At 42.0% G+C, this 19903-nt stretch overlaps 1 protein-coding gene across 2 annotated transcripts; it reads left to right on the top strand.

The window, feature by feature from the left end:
* The first annotated feature begins 481 nt into the window (after positions 1-481).
* ube2h (ubiquitin-conjugating enzyme E2H (UBC8 homolog, yeast)) lies at positions 482-18934 on the top strand. 2 transcript variants are annotated; one of them, XM_015959159.3, is made up of 7 exons: positions 482-732; positions 11999-12075; positions 12800-12874; positions 12957-12996; positions 16215-16267; positions 18367-18495; positions 18578-18934. In XM_015959159.3, the coding sequence occupies exons 1-7, from the start codon at positions 680-682 to the stop codon at positions 18700-18702; spliced, it is 552 nt and encodes a 183-aa protein (XP_015814645.1). In that variant the 5' UTR covers positions 482-679; the 3' UTR covers positions 18703-18934. The 2 variants fall into 2 exon arrangements, with proteins under 2 accessions (XP_015814645.1, XP_070405010.1); XM_070548909.1 differs by lacking the exon at positions 482-732 and adding an exon at positions 6848-6975.
* Positions 18935-19903: the final 969 nt, after the last annotated feature.

Below are 19903 nucleotides of genomic sequence, written 5' to 3'. Positions count from 1 at the left end.
TTTCCTTTTTAAACCTTTGTACACTTACAGATCCAAGAAAAAGAAATTCAACATTGCAATAGGCTGAGTGTAAGGCTTATATGTGTGCCTTTCCTACATGTTGCATTGTGACAGCTCAAGAATAATAAAAAAAAATGGTAAATTATACATTCAAAACGAAGTACTTACATTTTTACCAATTTTGTGTTTTCTCGTTTGTTATACTAAACTGTTTATTACCATTAACTATTATGCTAACTTCAACCAGCCAACATTCACGTTTGAGAGGCTTGTCAGAGTTTGTACTACAGTAGTGAGAGTGTCTAACTTTAAATATGTCCACAAACAGATTAAGTTCTTAAAACCTCAAATTAATAGCCTGTTAAACAAATAATCCTGAACGTTCATGATTAAAAAAACTACAAACATGGCCGTGAATTTATCCTGTGTCGCACACAAATGACGTAATTGGCGGAGGGATCCTTTCTTGTCAGAACCATGGTGAGATGCACAGGAGAGATCTAACGTATAGCTCAGCCACTCATTAGGACGGAGACACATTTAACAGCTAGGACGTTCTGCCGTCAACATCTTCGAAACAAATGTTAGCCTTCGGATAGTACCGCTTGCTGGGCCGTCTAGCGTTCCAGGGCTGGGTTTCAGCTTACTTTCTGGTGTTCTGCGGTGGAAATAAGCAAAAATGTCGTCTCCAAGTCCGGGTAAAAGGCGAATGGATACCGATGTGGTGAAACTGTATCCTTTCTCAACGTAAACATCAGTCTGTGTGCCGTCAGAAACGTTTGTAAACATGTTTTTTTTAACCTGTTTTATAATGCTGCTTGATATTAGTCTTTGTGACCCCTCCGACAGCAGGAGCCTACATTGTGAATCTCCAGTGTTTTGTGTAAACAACCTTTTGCTAGCAAGTGTTAGCTATTTCTGTCCTGCGAACCTTCAGTCGCTTATCGGACAACTGTATTAGCCAATCACAACGGCCACAGCTTCTTTTAGCATTTTCTAGCACATAACGTACCAAACATTAGTCTGGTTTGCTGCTGGTTTATTGCATTAAAAACAGTGACGTCCAAGTAAACTCTAGCGTCCCTTTTTATCTTGTAGCTCCACCATATAAGTCTGCATCAGCAGCCTTGTCGTAATTTATTTCTTTGTCCTGGTTGCTGTATTTGATGGCGGGGGGAATTGAGTCAAACTGCACCCTCACGTTTATTTACACAGGAGCTTGTTTACATAACAGGCTAACTGAAGAAACAGCTTTCTTTTGTTCTACTTACAAAACACGTTAGCGTTTATGATGCGATGTTCTGGGTGTTTATAGACAACCGTTGCTTTGTCACTAGCACTCTGGGCTTTTATAAACGTGTTATTCTATTTTTCAGTTGATTTTCTTTTTCTTTGAAACGCTGCTAAGCTCGCTGGGTTGTCTGTTGGGTATTTTCAACATCAAAATGGCCACCTGATCAGTGTCTCACTGTTCTGCACTGAGTAATGTGTGTGTTTTTCTATTTAATTGGTTCTGGCTGTGAATTTGGCCTTACATTTTCACGGTATCACGGGTTGATCAGCATCTGATGCATCCCTGTTTTTTTGTTGTTTTTTTTTAGTCATGTTCGTTCTTGAGGTGCTGATGTATGTATTTGTTTCACTCATGGCTAACACAAGGAGTTGAGGGGAGAAAGTGGGCCACAACAACACAGTTTGAGTCTGTATGACGTTTTCTTTAACAGCAGTATGAACAAGTAGTTTTGTTTTTGTTCCAGCACAGTGAAAACCCAGCTGAGTGATTGGACAGCCTGTTACTAGCCAGAAACCACAAGAGGAAGGGACTTAAAACAGCTGATGGGATGGCTGTAAAGTGTAGTCAGGGGGGGGGGGGGGGGGCTGTTCAAATGAAATCAAAAACAAGTAGATGTTGCCCCAACAGGTTCAACAGAAACTATAGGGGAAGAACTGATTTTTATTTATTAAATAAGGATGTATTTAGCATGTGTGGTGACACAAACATATCTATAATGTACATGGCAGAAACCCCCTTTGATGACACGTTCTGACTCATCTCATTATATCAGGTTAGAATATTACTTGTCTGTATATTGCAAATGATACAGAGTTTATAAATGCATACCATCAAACTTGTTTTGACTCACTGCCTGAGGCATTTTTACACTTACTTGCTTGAAACTGTGCTCGTTTGAGCAAGTTTATGCTCACTTGACTCCACTATGGCAGCTGTGACGGACCAGTGACACAGAGCAAGAGTTGGGTTGTTTCAGAGAACATAAAGCTTCTCAGTAGTATTAAACCTGCTCTCGTTTTTTCACTCCGCGACTTGACTGACAGGCTAGAGCAGATTTGCTGTGTGCCACCTGCTCAGTTCTGTACAAGGAACATTGTGTTTTACCAGAGCATTTAAGGCTAATGGTCAGAGCAATGTGTGCGAGTGTTGCTTTCCTTCTTTGTTTTTGACTGACGTGAGGCAGTCTCTGGAACTCGCTGCTAGAACCCGTCTGTGGTGCCTGTCTTAGCGCCCTCCCCAAGTGTAACCAAACCCCGAAACTCACGCTGCTTTTAGACCGGATCAGCTCCTGAAATGCTTCATGCATTAATTTGCCGTGGTCACAGGAGAGCGGCAAATCTAGAACGACGAGCATGAGGGGGTGAATTTGTGACCTCAACATGTAGAATCTGTGGGTTTGAGCTTTGTCCTCATATTCCAGTTTGCTTTTAGCTAAATCTTTGTGTGGATAAGCTTTTAGTCTGGGCTCTTTGTACAGTTCTGATCTGTACAGCGTTTCTTTGTGCTCACACTCTCTCTCTCTCTTCTCTTACACAAACATGAAGGCCCTAAGCAGTACAGCCTCTCCATTAGAATCATTTTACTCCTATAACTTTGGTGTTTTTGGTATTCTGTTGTGTTCTTTTACTTCTTTGGAACATCGTGTTCTTGAGTGAGGAGTTTCACATCTCAATCAGCTTTACATCCAGCAGGGGCGACTACTCCGAGTATTCATCAGCTATCTTCAAAAACTACTTTCAGGCACTAATCTGTTGGAATTTAAGCACAGGTGCTGTTACTAGACAGCCTGTTGTCATATTTTATATATCTTAGTTAGAGAAATCTGTACATTATTTTATTATAGTTTGTTAAACTTAAAGGTTATTTGATTGAAACTGGTTTCAGTATCTTAGCAAAAAGTAGCTTTGCTCACAAACTCTGTAATCTAAAAATGCCACATTTAGAACTTTAGCTGGTATGACTTATAATTACAGGTTTACAATGTTTTATACGTTTATGAAGCTTTTCATGGGTTGGTTTAGTAAACGTCAACATCATTCGTGTCCTGTTTTATAGCTTTTCATAATGAATACATTTAATAGATTTTAACACCAAGAACAAGAGAGTTGTTATTTCAAATGAGTAGAACTGAGTGTCGCGTAAGGCTCAGAGCTCAATGTCTATTCATTTGTGACGTCTCAGGGCATCAAATGTTGCTGGAATTGCGTCTTGGCTGATTAGTTTTATCTGGTTTTTAGTTTTTTTGCTGGACGCTTTGACAATGACAGGATTGTGTAAAGGATAGAGTTTAGCTGCTTGGAATCGACATTCAAGGCTGTAGGGGAGGGGTGCTGCATGCTTAAGCATCAGTTATCTTAATGCTCATCTTTTACCTAATATTGACCGATACAGACAATCAAAAGTTTCATGTGTGCTTCTTACTTCACTTTTCATTTATACTTGCAGCAGTTTAATTTCTCCGTTCTCTGTAAGTGTCTCTTGAAGCAAAACTTATCAGAATTCATTATTCAGTTGTTCAGATTTTAATCCCCCCCCCCTCCCCCGTCCAGTGCTTTATCTGCTCCCCACTCAGACCCATTGTGCTCTTTCTAGCATGACATCCGGACAGCATCAGCAGTGGATTCTTTTGTGTTTCACATTTACAGGAGCCCCTGTGACCTCCACCTCCCGCTGCTGTGTCAGAGCATGTCAACCAGTCACAGGCTGCTAGTCTGCCCGCAGCACCATTATTACAGGACTGAACAAACTGGATGCGGTTTGCTGAAGGGAACCACCAGCAGTTTTTTTTTTTTGCCCTCTCTTCACTGAGACATTGATTAAAGCTGGACAGAGGCCTGTTGACTCAAATGGGGGAAATTTCTGGCCAGTTGATGAAGGCTGTGTAAGCTAACAGTGGCCTTTGTTACTTACAAAAGGACAGATAGAAATGAGAAGAAGATGGAGCATCATTGAGCAGTGACAAGCCATTATGGAATGAATTGTAGCTATAATAGGAATGTTTTGGTTGGAATTTCCATCAAGTTTGGGGATGGAAGATCATTTTTCTCCTGCTTGTTTTGGGAATTGAGTAAATTGCTGAACCTAAAGCTTGTTTATTATTTGGTTATTTGGTTCTTATCTGAATCTGGTGCCCTTGAGGCTGAGGCTGAAGTGAATACTCCCCCTCAGAAGAAATGTGGAATGCTGCTGTCGCCATGGCAACTCTGTCTCCCTATCCCGGCTTGGGCGGGACTGCGACCGGTGAAGGCAGTTGAATCGTTTTCAGGAGTCGCTGTGCTCTCTTAACCCAAATACCTCCCTCCCCTGTCCAAACGGAGGTGACGAGTGCTGCTTATCGCGGCTGCATGCACTGATGTGAGGAGAGTCCACAACCCTGCCTCCCCACCTAGTGGACACTTATGTTGTGTAATGTCTGAAGTCTGTTGCATTTCTGTCTGAGGTGTTTTTTTGCATAGCAAAGCTGCCCTCCCTGTGGAGGGTAACTCTGAAGTGCCTTTTTTTTTCCTCCACCTGACTCAATCCTCATATAAACCCTCTGATTTCTATTAAGGTAGTGCGACTCGGGTTGCGAATGACCACAGTCACCAATTCTTGTCATGTGTCTATGTATATATGTCTGATCTCAGAATTGTGTGTACTGAAACTCTAATTTCCCTCTGGGATTAAGACAGAATCTTTGAATTTAAATTTGAATTTGGTTGTTACCATGGATTGTGTCTCAGTGGCCTAGTGGTAGTGTCCACCCAGGGGCTGGGAGATCGAGGTTCAAATCCCGGTCCAGTCATACCAAAGACTTTAACAATGGGACCCATTGCCTCCTTGCTTGACACTTAGTTTTAAGGGGTTGGATTGGGGGGGGGGCTGGCTAAACCAGCAAAATCCTGAGTGCAGCCACAGCTGCAGCTCACCGCTTCCCATGGGGATGGGTCAAATGCGGAGATGAATTTCACCAGTGTGTGATGATGACTAATGGGACTTTAACTTTAAAGGTGTGGAACACTGAAAAAAAGTTTTCAATGATAATTTCTGATTATAATCTGTCACTCTTGAGTTTTTCATGGAGGCTTAACATGAAAATGGTTTCATACACCTATCTCCTCGATTAGCTTCTGATAGAAAATAGACGGTGAAAATCAAGGATTTGAAAATCCTCACAGATCTACGTCACACTGTGAATTAGCATTCATGAACTCACCCATCTTGACTCACGATGGGGAAAGCTGTTGTTGGTTTAATGTCCTGGTATCAGCAGCAGACATCCCCGCTAGTATAAGCTAACCGTTGGCATTAGTGACTCCACCACATGGCAGAAGCTCCTCCAGGCTTGTGTGACATTGCAAGTCAATGGTAGTCGCGCTGCTGTTCTCCAGTCAGGGGTAAGTTGTCCAAATACCAGGAAGTAAGACTCAGATGTGATGTGAGCACCAGTATATTTTCTCCCCTCAAGAACAACTTACAAGGCATTCATTCCTACTAGAGACCACCTCAAATGTATTGATTAAACAATTAATCTAATCCTTTAATCCAGATGAAGAAGCTGTTTTGTAAACATCTAGTCCAAAGAAAATGGAAAACTTACAGTCTGAACGCTGGCTGTTGCATTCAGCCACAAAAAGTGTTTTTCAAGATTTAAAGGTTGTGACTTTGCTGATAGTCAAGTCAATCCTCCTCCCTTTGATCAGCAAATGAAAGGCCAACCATCCTAAATTAGACTTTTATTATTGTGTTTTTGTCTGCATTTGATGATCCCACCAAACCTCCCTGTTTCCTAATTTTTGGAACATTTCATTATTGACAGTGTCCTAATCAGAAGAGGCACGTTTTTGGTTGACAGTCTTGTTTTTTGGGGGTCCAGGTCCAAGAGGTCCAAGGGGATTTGGGACCCTCTAGTCTATGTTAATCACACGGTGCTAACATTAAAGCTTCCTGCATGCATGGCTGAGTTCCAGTAGAAAACAGATGGACTAAAGTTCCTCTCATTGTTTTGTATTATTTTATGGCACTGGAAGCTTAGCCTGCCTTTTCCACTCATCTGAATGGCTGCCAAAATAAAAAAGTAGCCATCAGGTTCAGCTGTTTATTTTGAGCTTAAATCATTTAAATGTTTTAAGTATAAATGAAAAAAAAAAAAAGGAATGGCAAGCAGGCTTTATCTAAAACTTGCACTGCACCCTATAAGTGACACTTATCTACAAATTGCCCACCATACATGCCTTGTCTGCAGCAGGATGATAAAATTAGCACTAAACTCCAGGTTGGACTTTTCTTTGGACATGTTTTTTTTGTTTCTCGTAAAGCAGACAGCAAACCCCGTCTGTAAGCTTTTGCTCATTATTCCGCCGCCTCAGATTCCTGCCGTTGTGTCTCCTGCCCCGGCTCAGTTCTGTGTTCATTAATGATCGTGTATCGTTTGTGAGTGTATGTGCACGCAGCTGGAAGTGCATGTGCATAAACACCCCTGTGCCATGGCTGTAAATAGACTGTTGATTTACTGAAGGGCTGTGAGGAGGAGCAGCTGAAGGATTCAAGTTTGATTGCAGTGGGTGGGCTCTCATCTCTCACCAGCGAAGACAAAGAACGTGGCCGTTCATTTCTGTGCGGCTTCAGCTCTCGCTCTGGGAGGTGGCTGACTGTATGCTGCGTCTTTCATCTACCAAATCTGCATAGCAAAGGAAATTTAGGTTCGACATTTAAGCCTGTTTTTGCTTGAATTTTGGATTTGAGTGAGAGAGAATGTTCCCTGACGTGTTGAACTGACTAATGATTTGTTTAGTTTTGCAGATTTTTGACTCGGTATGGTTTTAAATAGCCATTTGTGTAGAAATATCTCATGAGTTTAATAAGTTTTCTCAAAGTAACTGTCATAAATCTGTAGTACTTTCAGGCATTGACTCTTTGATTCTCAAAGCAGAAAGAAAGCAAAGTTATTTAGAGTTCTCATCCACCTTTAAGCGAGTGCAGCACTTCAGCCACCACACATTTCCATGCGGATTTCAGCGAGTCAGGCCTTTGGGGCCATATGTCCATTGATATGTAAAACCTGCTGTGAGGTTTTCTTCTGCTCGGCCCACACATGCTGGTCCACCATCAGTATTCAGACTCCGAATGTGTCAGAATGAGCTGGATGCTCTGAGAGCAGACAGTTCAGAGCCTGTTTTGTTCACCAAAGTCACACTCGAGATGTTAAAAGCCTTTTCGATTCAGCTGTACGTTTTCCTGTGATGTACTGGAGAATCAGTGAGGACCTGACTGCTTTCTGGGATTTACGAGTAAAGAACAGCAATGTTTACACTGAGTGGTATTCCTCTCACCATCAGAGATGGAAAGGTTGCCTGCTTGGAAAATGTGTCAGATTCAGTATGAGAGGCTGAAAACAGAGGAGTGGGTCAGTGAGGAAGTGTTTGGTGTTGAGCTGATTTAATCTCACCCTCACTGCTCCGGCTCGCTCTTTGCTTGCTGTGGCAGGACGGGCACTGTGCTGCTCCTGCTGCCTCTGTTTTCATGCAGCAGTGTGCAGTGGAGGTCACGCAGTAATCTACTTTGCTCTGTGCAGCGCGGTTATGCACAAAGTTGAAACAGCCACATTTAAATACGGGATTAGACTTTAGATGAAACAGGATCTGTGTGTGGGGTGCTCTAGAAGAGATTTCTAACTGTAAACCTTCTTAACTCATAATTAAATATGTAGAAATAATTGCCTTTTGGCTGTCATAGAGTTTAAAACCTTGGACATAAGAATCTTGTGATGTCTAATATACCAGACCAAACGTCTTTGTCGAGTTAGTGATTGCTTTTTAATGGCTAAGGAGAAATGAGCCAAGTTGGTAAAACACATGATCAGAAATCTAGCCCACTTAGATTTCAACACTAGCAGTATAGAAATGTTGTTGGCAGTAATGCTAACTGCAGAACAACACTAGCCTGAGCTACTGCTAACGCTAGCTCAAACGGCTCTTATTGCCGTTGTTGTACGAGAGGAAAACAATGAAGAGTGTCAGAGCCCAAATGTAACGTTCCAGTATCTACTGGGAATGTCCAGACTTTGAAGGAATGCTAGGTATGCTGGTGCAGATAGATCCTTAGCTTGCCTGTTGAGTTATCCGGATATTGTGCACAGCTGTATACAGAGTTCTAGCTTTAGGCAGCGTCAGGCTAAACCAGCCAATCGGCACGCAGCTCATTCAATATTCATGTACTGGCCGAGTGGGCAGGGAAACCAGTCTGTCCATAGGGCCTTATTGTGGGGTTGTGTTGGGCCATTTATCAGGGCTCCTGGGCCATTTTTAAGCCCCAACAACATTTTAAATGTTATATTTAGAAGCTCAAAGAACAGTTTCCAATTGTGAAGAAAAAATGTTGTTCTAAGGCCCCTTTAGCCCTAAAAGCCACTGCAGCGAAGAACAGTTGACTGAAGTGTTGTTTTCTGATATAATCTAACCAGCAAGCATTAGTTATTAGTTTTAGAATTAGTTTTACTTTACTACTTTATATGTCTCTGTGGAGGAAGCCTTATACCCCCCCCCCCCCCCCCCAGGTTAGCTGCTGTGCTTCCTGCCTTTCATCTGCAAAGCTTTTCATTTTACATTCTTCTACAGTTTTCTATGGGGTGGAGTGGAACAGAGCTGTGCTTCAGATTTTCTCATCTCTTCATAACAAACAAGTTTTTTCTGTGAGGGACTTTTCTAGAGCCTTTTTTCTTTTCTAAAAACACTTTAATGGAAATATTAAGTACATTCCACCTCACTTTTTTGTTGTGGCTTATTTAGAAGCGTTTGATCAAACATGAAATATAATTTTTGTTTTTGTTAAAATTATTCCATCGTAATGTGAGGGAATTCCTAATAAAAGGAGCGAGGCTAAACCGTCTTAATGCTGAATAGGAAAGTGCTGTGAGTGCTACCCTCCTACCAGATCAACAAACACCCGTCTCCGAGATGGAAACGTTTGCGTGTGTGACACCACATTGTTTGACAGGGAGCTGCTCGTGATTCTCCATCATGTTTGTTTTCCATACTTGGAAAGCGTTGGGACGGGATGTGATATTTTGATCCTGGGATCACACGGGGACAGTGGCCTGAGCGGACCAGAAAGAAAACAAGTCATGTCTACACCACAACTGCAAATGCTATTTACTGAGTATTTTTGCACTTGAGAATCCAGAACATTAAAATTATTTCAGGACCAGCTTGATGTTTTTGTTTGTTTAGTTTTAAACAAGACAGTTGGTTTTTATTTCTGTGTTAGAGCCTCCTAGAGTGTGATTACATTGTTATGCTATATTATCAGACCCTACTTGCACTGAAGATGTGTGTGCTCCTTTGGATTGATTGTATCAGATTATGTGTGTGTGCGTGCGTGCGTGCGTGCGTGTGAAAGGATTTTAACCTGGTGCTGTCCACAGATTATGATTATACTAATCCAAGGAGGAGGATAGATGGATATTATAATAAGAATGTAGAGATTTTTTTTTGTGTTTATTTTCTTCCACCTTATTTTCTCTTTTAGCTTGATTCTTAAGTGTTTGGAAGCCATCTTTGGAAGTGTTTTATCTTAGTTAAAGACCACGGATTGAGTATACCTCCATGTCCTGCTCGGTTAGTTTTCTTTTTTCAACACCCACTTATTTATTTATTTTGGACAGTTGAATGAGTGTAGTCTCGGTCCATCCCAGTTTCATAAAAAGTCACGAGCTCCACCACGACTCATTTTTTTTCTGACAGACTTGTCAGATTCCTTTTTTGTAGTGTAATGAAGTTTTCCTTTTCTGGACAGGGACTTGTTACTCACTTGGTGAATGAATGCCTCAAGCCTCCCTGTCTGAGTCAGACTATTGTGCCATGTTAAAAAGAAGAAGTAGACACTCAACAAACAGGTTATGTTTGAGGTCAGATTAATTTGGCTAATTAAAGGGTGAGGTTAGAACGTGTGGCAAATAATTTTAACCTGGAACATCAATAAAACCTGGTTTAGATGTCAGGAGTTTATAGCCCTGGTATTTGTCAAAATCGTATCATTAGTATTAGTGTTGAGATGTGTGTGTATACATACACAGCCTGCAGCATTTTTAGTGCTGGTTCAACCCCATTAATGGCTTATCCCACTAATATGTCACTGCTATCTTCAGTAGTAGAACACAGAGGCCATCCCATCCCCCTTTACCAGCTCTGCTGCCTTCTCTTTTGTAAGCTCATTTGCTCACAAACCTGTGGTTTCACTTTTGGTTTTATGTTTTTAACATGCTAACATTCTGTGTAAAGACCGTGCATGTAGTGTGACTTGGTAGGAGGCTTCCCTTGAGTTGTAGATGTTTTGTCTTTGAGAGCTGTTGATTCATTCTTCTCTGCACGTATCTCTGAAGAGCTGAAGAGCTGCAGAACGGCTCAAGTCGGAGCAGAGAGCTTCCACTCCTGTCTGGCAATGATATACTTCCCTGCCAAAGTCAGAGACTCATTCAGTTCTTAGCAGACTCACCCAGATTCTAAAATAGCTTCCAGTTTGATTTAACCCTTTAGTGTCAGTCTGTTAGATTGTTTAATGGATACAGTCTCAATCAGAACTGGAAAGCAAGCTGCTGCTGGGTCGCTAACCTTTTGAACCTTATGTTGATGTGTTCTGTTCAGTCTCGTGTTGTTCCTTATTTCCTCATGCACGTTTACATCCTCCTGTATTCTCCTTTGTTTTTAGTCCCTCTTGCTCTAATAAACAAACATCTTGAACTGTATTGTGAATATAGGATAAGTTGAGTGTGCATATGTTTTTCACATGTCTAGAATGGTGTACAAATTATTTTTCTGTAACCTTAGTTCCAGTTTGTTATGATTTGTGTACAACTATAGGTTTTCTGTTCAAACCTGTTAAATGCATGACAAATGCTGGTATTTTGGCAGTTTTTATGGCAGCAACCCTATTAAAAATGTGGTTAACTCATTGAATCAATACATTTGCAGTGACTAGATGTGCCTGTTTCAGGAAGTAGAAGTCAGCCAGAGGACAAAGTAGCTTCAGACGACAGGATTTGGACTCTTATTTCCTGATATTTGGACATCTCTCCTTGGATTGGCTAACAGCAATGTGACTCTACCACTGACTCTTTGCAACAATATCGCCATAAATAACTCAAGCCTGAAGGAGTTCTGCTGTGTGGTGTTGTTGTTAATGCTAACGGTTAGCTTCTATTAGCTGAGACGTTCTCTGCTGTTTCCTACACTCTACAGCATTTCCCGTTGCGAGTCAAGATGGGTGAGCCCATGAATGTTAAGTGACTGTGACATAGATCTGTCTGGCTTTTCACATCGTAGCGTTTCGTCATCTATGTTTTATTAGACGCTAACGCAGGAAGTAGGATTAGAGACTTTTTTTATGTTCAGCCTGCACAGAAAAACTCAGAATGACTGATTATAATTGGAAATAATAAATAAATAATGTTTTTTCAGTGTTAAACACCTTTAGAGGCCAACAGCACTGTCAGAATTCGGTTAGGTGTTAAAACCAAATTATTTCAGGGTTTTCTTTTTAATATTTCAAAACCCTGTAGCATCATTCTGACTGCAGTCTTTTACTAAGGACCTTTATATAAAAGGTTGAAGGGGAGAAAAGTGTCAGACTCTATATGCATCTGTGCTTTCTGATAAAACACTTCAACTGTGTGTGTGTGTGTGTGTGCGTGTGTGTTTTCTGAGGCCATTTTTCTTAACCACCTTCCAGCATTGAGAGCAAACATGAAGTCACCATCCTCAGTGGACTTAATGAATTTGTAGTGAAGTTTTATGGACCACAAGGAAGTAAGTACTTCTCTCTGGTTTCATTCCTTTGATCATGCAAATGTATAAATTAGATTCATTTTACTCTTGGTAACTGGGGGGTTAGCTGAATTTCCATAAAGTGGTATCCATTCTTGTGTCGTGCTGAAATTTATAGCACTTCTCCACATCTGGGTAGGAATGTAGAATGGATTGAAAGCAGGCCTGAGGTTATAAAGCATAAAACGAAGAAGAGTCGCAGCATCATCAGCAGGAAATACTTCTTTTGTGTGCTGTTAGTCAAACCACCCCCATGATCTGCTTCCACTGCAGTAAAAGAGGAAGAAGGTGTTTAATCGCATTCATGACTCTTCAAAACCATCAAACAAGTGATTCTGTTGTGCGCGCACACGCGTGTTGACGTAGTACACGCTCCACTGTCATCTGTGTGCTGCTGCTCACTTTCGGTACATCAGGGTCTTGTTACAGCTATTCTGGGAGAGCAGCACACTCACTGAACTTCACTCTCCTTCCCCTTTGATGTCCGTAAATTATTTGAGGAGATTTGAAGGTAAATAATTCTCCAGGGCCGAGAGGCATTAATGCATGAAATGAGAGATTGGAGGTGCACGGCTCAGCTTTAGCGATGGTAATTGGGTACAACTCCTAATTCCATCAGAGTGCACGAGGATCAGGAGGATGATATTAAGTCAAATAAAAGCTTCTGTGTTCCTTTGTGACTTTTGTGTCCTCTTTTTGTCTGCAGCACCGTATGAAGGGGGTGTGTGGAAAGTGAGAGTAGATCTTCCTGATAAATACCCGTTCAAATCGCCGTCGATAGGTAGCTCTGTCGTCGCACGTTCTGGCCTTTAGACCGGATTTACTTTTCATGTACACTCATTCTTCTGTGCTTTTTATTTTAGGATTCATGAACAAGATTTTTCATCCCAACATTGACGAAGCGTAAGTCTGTTTTAGCCACTGGCTTTTTAACCACATCCATGGGTAGAGATTTTGTTTCATACCAGGTTACTTCTAGACCGCATACTAAATATTATTCTAAACAGTTTTTTTTCCTCAAAGTATTATAAACAATGTTGGTGTGTAGTATAAGAATGTGAAGTTTATTGTTCACATTCAAGAAAAATGCTTAAAAATAATGTAAGCAAGTAAATTTAACGATTCCTTATAGATTTTATTATCAGTTTTAATCAGAATTTATTCCAAGGTATTAATACTTGAATGACCAACTTACTCAGGGTATCCGCGGGTCCTTAAAAAGTCTTAAATTAGCTTTTCCTAATTTAAGGCCTTAAAAGTCCTTAAAAATGACAAATAATCCTTAAATCCAGTTTCCAAAGGTCTTAAATGACCAAAGACCCAATAAACAAGATTCTTTTATTTCTATAAAAATTCCGTGAATTTCTAGTTAGTGTTCAGCATTTTTTGTGTACGATGTTGACGTAAGCGGAACCGTACGCAGTCAGTTGGTTGTGAAAGGGGGCTATTTTTTTTAGATGAGCACATTAGCTGGTTAAGCTAGTGGGAGCTTGCGCCATGGGAAAGGGCAAGTTTAATGGTAACTGGATGGCTAATCCCACGTTCGCGACGTGGTTAGCACCGGTTCCAGGCAATAGCTGGAAATTATAGCTTAAATTTAATTTTTAAAATAGCTTAAATTTGGTCAAAGTGGCCTTAAAAAAGGTCTTAAAAAGTCTTAAATTTGGCTCCCTTAAATCTGCAGATACCCTGCTTACTTTATTCAACGATTGTCCAGGATAAGTAAAAATTTCCTGGCTCGTATACTCTCTGGTTTGGTGTCAGTTTAGGTGCTTTTGCTGTTTTCACTTTCAGCTGTGGCCATGTTTCACTGTAAAAAGCTTATTTGTATGAAACATTAACGAGGTGTTTTGTGTTGACTGTTTGGCATGAAGAGGGTTGGTTTTGGTTATGATGACCTCCACATGTGTCCAGGTGACTGGTGAAATAAGCCCTTTTTAAAAGACACACACCATGCCGACAAATCTGCGTTATATTACTGCAATCTGTTATAAATGCTTCATGTCGGCTCGATCTTTGTGGCTTTTGTTCCGTCTCGCTTAGTAAGAATATTACGGTAAAGATTTGTCTTATAAACGGCTATTGCGCCATGGCGCAACAGAAGGAGGCGTCATGATGTGGGGAGTTAATGCCGAGCTCCGGCCGGCAAATATATTGAAAATAAAATAAACACAAGCAGTAAGTTTTGATCTTTGAACAAAGTCAGCTGAGACGGTAAACTGGAGCACAGCAGCGCTCCTAGAGCTTTTCTTCATTAGAGCTGGAGCTCAGATCACCAGAGACTCCACAGGGACTGATGGAGACAGACACCTTTAGGAGCGGCTTGTTAAAAAAAACATAACGATCGCGGCTTCTGTCGCAATAAAAAGCAAGTTAGGTCCAAGATAAACGGCAGTCCACGGCAACGCAGAGACAGCCTCCATAACCTCTTTATGGTGCCATCGCTTAATTTTTTATAAAAAGGACACAAATGCGCCATATTACCGCCACTGTCCGATCTCTTATAAATGACCTAAGGCTCCCTGATGCCGCCATGGCGTGGCAAATTGACGTCATTGTTTTTGTAAAAATGGCTGCAGATGCACTGTTACTTGTCAAGAGTTTGAAAATTCTCTTGTGTTCCAAATTTGAAATATAGCAAATGAGTAGGACCCCGAGATACCTGAACTCTTCCACTTAGGCCAAAACAAAAACCACATTGCTTCTCCTAAATCAGAGGTTCGACTGTCTGATGGACCCTCCGCTCCAGAACCCCTGACTAGACTTTACCAGGGAGGCTCAGGAGTGTGATCCTCTTGTAGTTGAAACACACCCTGTGAACTCCCTTTTTGAATGGGGCACCACCACCCCAGTCTGCCAGTCCAGTGGAACTGTCTGATGTCCACGCGATGCTGCAGAGCCGCATCAGCCAACACAGCCCTACAACACCCAGAGACTTAAGGAACTCTGGGCGAATCTCATCCACGCCCACGGCCTTGCCACCCAAGGAGCTACCTCAGTGACAGTACCAGATCGGAGAGCCCGACCCAAAGTCCCAAGACACATGGACAATATGTGACAAGCACAGAAGTCCAATAACAAAACACTGCTCTGATTTGAGCCAGGGGGTCCGTTCCTCCCAACCACACCCCTCAAAGTCTCACTGTCATTGGCCATGTGAGTGTTAAAGCCCCCCAGCAGAAAGAGGGAGTCACCGAAAGGAGCACTCTCCAGCACCTCCTCCAAGGACTGCTAAAGGGTGGGTAGTCTGAACTGCAGCACAAACCACAGTCAAGACTCCTTACACACGCACGCACGCACGCAAACACACACACACACACACGTGGAGGGGGGCTGCCCTTATTCACTGGGGTAAACCCCAATGTACAGGCACCAAGATGGGGGGCAACTAGTATGCCCACCCCTGCTCAGTGCCTCTCAGTGAGGGCAAATCCAGAGTGGTAACTCTGGAAACTGGTTCCAGGGCCATGCTCTCAACCTCACACACCAACTCAGGCTTTTTCCCCACCAGAGAGGTGATGCTCCACGTACCGAGAGACCGCTTCTGTAGCCAAGGATCAGACAGCCACGGTCCACGTCTTCGGCTGCCACCATCTCACATAGCACCCGACCCCTTTGGCCCATGTGAAGGTGGACTAACGTTTACCCTTCGGGCTGTGCCCGGCCAGGCACGCTCCAACATGCCCCACATCCAGACCTGGCTCCAGAGATGGGCCCCTGTGACCCACGTTCGGGCGAGGGAACAAGGTTTCCATTTGTCATAATCATCATAAGGGGTCCTGTTTGCCATGGGTGTGACCCTACCACAGGCATCCAGCCTGAGACAACCTAGCTCCTAGGATCATAAAGCAAAGACATTTATAAAAAATAATAGCTGTGTATTTGGGGCTTTTAAACACTTTTTGATGGATTTGTTTCATTACAGAGGTCCTAAAAACATTACTAAAATTACAAAGCTCTGTAACTGGCTGTGCACAATTTGTTCAAACAGCAAGGATAACCTTTTGTTTCTCTGACTCACAACCTTTGCGGAGATGATGAAACACTGAGTCTAGAACGCTATGCTTGATGAACCAGATTCCTCCGCTTTGCTAACTCCTTTTTCTTCTCGGGTTTTCCAGGTCAGGGACTGTGTGCTTAGATGTCATCAACCAGACATGGACAGCTCTTTATGGTGAGTGGCATTGTTTTCAGATCAAGTCCTCCCATTCAGGCCTGTTGGTGTGAAAAGGCCATCAGCACCAAAGACAGATGATCAAATCAAGTGGAGTCGTACTAAGGTTGTAGTTCTGAGCACATCAGATGGTGGTGCGCTGTTGGTCCTAATCTACTTTCCGAGGGGAGAGTAAACTCTAACAAGGTAATACTCTCACCCAGCAAGGTCAGGAAACATTCACGTCAGATGAGAATGATTTACTGTCCGTCAGCTGTAAGAGCTCACATGTTCTCAGTGGCAGCAGCAATGTTTTCCTTACAAGCATGCCATTTTTTGCTACTCTCCAATTTGTCTTGTTTAATAAATCCATTAATTTATTTCCTAATTTCCATTCCACCCATGGTTAAAATAACTGCTGGTGTTCTTGTGCAGCAGGAAATAAACTCAATGGGTTTGAGTCAGAGGTTCTCAGTGCTGGTCCTGGAGGGCTGGTATCCAGCTTTAGGTGTGTCCCTGCTTCAACACACCTGGTATTAATCAGCAGGGGCCTCATTTATCAAGCTTGCTTGCGCACAAAACGGGGTCGGAAAACTGCGTAAGCAAGCAACTTTCCACGCAAACTTTGAGATTAATGAAAGAAAACTCAGCGGAAAAATGTGCGCAACTTTTAAGGTGACTAAGGACCTGGCTTACGCACATGTTGGACATGGAGAGCACCTGCAGTGCTGCTGCTGAGAAGATAAAATTATGAAATCCTGCAGCATTATCACTCGTACTGCTTCGTTTCACAGAACAAGACCCCCCACATGCACACACACACACGTGCGCACACACAGCCTGAAGCGCAGAATACGGAATGCAGAATAACAGCAGGGGGACAGATTGAGACAGAATGTCATGCGTCTGTGACTCTGTGTGTGTCCTGTCACTGTGACCCGATTGATGATGCGCCCTGGCTACTTGTACAGGGGAGATCTCTGTTTGGATGACTGGTTAGCACGCGTGACTTTCACCCGGGAGTCTGGGGATCAAATCCCGATTGGACCATTTTTTTCATATCCGCCACAGATCTCTCTGAAGAATTCACAACATTGACGGCTTCAGCATCACTGTGCCACTCCGTGGATTTTCTCTTATTTGTTTTGCAAAAGCACTTCCTTTCATTTCTCCACCTCACCCACAGGTACCTCAATTTCTGCTTCTGTGAAATTGCGCTTCCTTGATCTGCCTTGATCTACGGTCGCCATTGTCATTGGTGGAGAGCTGCAACAGCCGCCTTATGTATATGCATGAGATCCACAAGGCACTTTGCATTGACTATTTATGGCAATAAGTGGGCGTGGTGAGGGCGGGATGTGACTAAAATGCAGCTGAGAAACATTCTCATTAGTCTCCGATTTATGAAGCGGAGATTGCGTGCAGCTGTGCGTACTCCATGTTTGATAGATCACAAACCTGCTTGGCGTAAGTACTTTTTTTTGCTGAGCTTAAGGACGGTTTTAGTAAGGATTCTACACAATGTTTGAAAAGTGAGACCCCAGGTGATTAACAGCTACCCAGTATTCAGATCCTGATGAGCTGCTGAAGAAGGTAGCTGTTGCTGGATACCAGCCTTCCAGAACCAGAACTGACAACCCCTGGTTTAAGGTTTCAGACGTTCAGTGTTTTTAAATGAAATCGGATTGGACAAACATCCCAAAGAAAAGGCCCATCTTCTTCTGTTGGTTCGTTCTGTGTAATCCATCCGTTGTTTTAATTTTTAAATAGCGTAGTTTTTACCTTTTTATTATTATTATTATTATTATTACTATTATTATTGCCTACCAACCAGGAATTTTGCAGTGATTTTTCCCCTAAAAGAAAGGGAACAAAAACAACCACCTTTATCTTTAGTACATCACATTGATGTACAACAAAGAAAAGAGAATGTTTATTTTCCTGGTTTGAATGGACCCAACAGTGACACCCGGGGGAGGAAAGGGGTACTGCAAGTTTTCTAAACGTTTTCATCAGTTTTAAATCTGTGATCTTGTAACAGGTACATGCACTTATACTCTGTCTTTTGGTGAATTATCTTTGACCAGCTGGTTTTATTTATTTATTTTATGTATTCTCAGATCTGACCAACATCTTTGAGTCGTTTCTACCCCAGCTGCTGGCTTACCCAAACCCCATCGATCCTTTGAATGGAGATGCAGCTGCCATGTACCTTCACCGGCCAGAGGAGTACAAGCAGAAAATCAAAGGTTTGACTTTGATAGCGACATGTTGGATACTAAGACACACTTGTTTTTTGTGTTGTTTTTGATTCTATATTCTCTTCCCCAGAGTACATCCAGAAATATGCAACAGAGGAGGCTCTGAAGGAGCAGGAAGAGGGTGCCGGAGACTCTTCATCCGAAAGCTCCATGTCTGATTTCTCAGAAGATGAAGCCCAAGACATGGAGTTGTAGTAATAGGAGGGCTCCCCCGTCCCACCAACCCCCTCCTTTAACCCCTCACAGAGACTATATTTGATTTCCTAACTATGAAAAGAAAGCAGACTTATAATATTCATATTTAAACAAGTTGATTTTTTTTTATTTTTATTATTACTACTAAAACAAGGATTTTTATGGATATATATAGCCTTTGGTGTGTTTGGCAGACACCCTTTCCTCTCTAGTTGTTAATCTCTCACACAGTTGTCATAGCGATTGCATCCATATCCTCTCGCTGTCATCTCTGCATCTGTTTGATGTTGTTCATTTCCCAAAATGTTTAATTTCCAGATTTCCTTCTATGATTTACAGCACTCCGGTGTTTGAATTTGGATAGTTGCAAACCCACGTATTCTTCAAACTCAAACCTGGTGAGCTTTGCTTGCCTGTTTTAAAATCTTTCAGAATGCTCCCTCTCTGCTGTGCTTGTGTCACTGCTTAGAGGCTCCTGGTTCTGGCTGGCTGTTTCCACGTTTGCATTGTGGATTCTTGTGAATTACATAGGAGAAACCAGAGTTTTGTCCCGTTTTTTGCTCGTCTCTTGTGTTGCTGTTGGAAAATAAGACAAAGTAATTTTCTTAAGTTCTATTTTAAGGCGCATCATCGCGTACCAGACGATGTAGCACAGCTAAAACAAATGCACACTCATAAATCCACCCAGAATACCAACTATACATATCTTTATTACTATATTTTCAGAGACATGTCAGGAATAATTAGGACTTATCTGGTTTAGGTGCTACTTTGGATGTTACGTTACTTTTCTTACTCTTTGCTGAGCCACTGGATCATCCTGCCAAGAGTGAAAACAACTAACAGATTTTGGGAAAATAAACGAACACACATCTCGGGACAGAATCGGCGATAATGTGATGGTTACTCTGGGATATTTTGGAGTACATTTAGTGCACACAGGCAGTGAAAACATCTGTTCATGTTCGTATGCTATTGAGGAAACTTTAGTAAACAGGAGGTATTCTTTAGTCGCCGCGTTGTATCAGTTTTATAGTCTGTTAAAAGATTTTATGTTTTGAAAAAGTCTTGATTAATTCAGAGGAAACCTACATTTTGCTGGTTCACCTTATTAAAAAATAAATAGCATTCATTTTAAACTCCATGCAAAGCAGCCAGGGTGCTTTCATGGTTATCAGGTCGTGGAAGGAAGTGAAAGAGG

Source organism: Nothobranchius furzeri, chromosome 1, assembly GCF_043380555.1.
Source record: "Nothobranchius furzeri strain GRZ-AD chromosome 1, NfurGRZ-RIMD1, whole genome shotgun sequence".
NCBI lineage: Eukaryota > Metazoa > Chordata > Actinopteri > Cyprinodontiformes > Nothobranchiidae > Nothobranchius > Nothobranchius furzeri.
The sequence above is the reverse complement of the archived record's forward strand: the minus strand, read 5'-3'. Positions and strand labels throughout refer to the sequence as shown.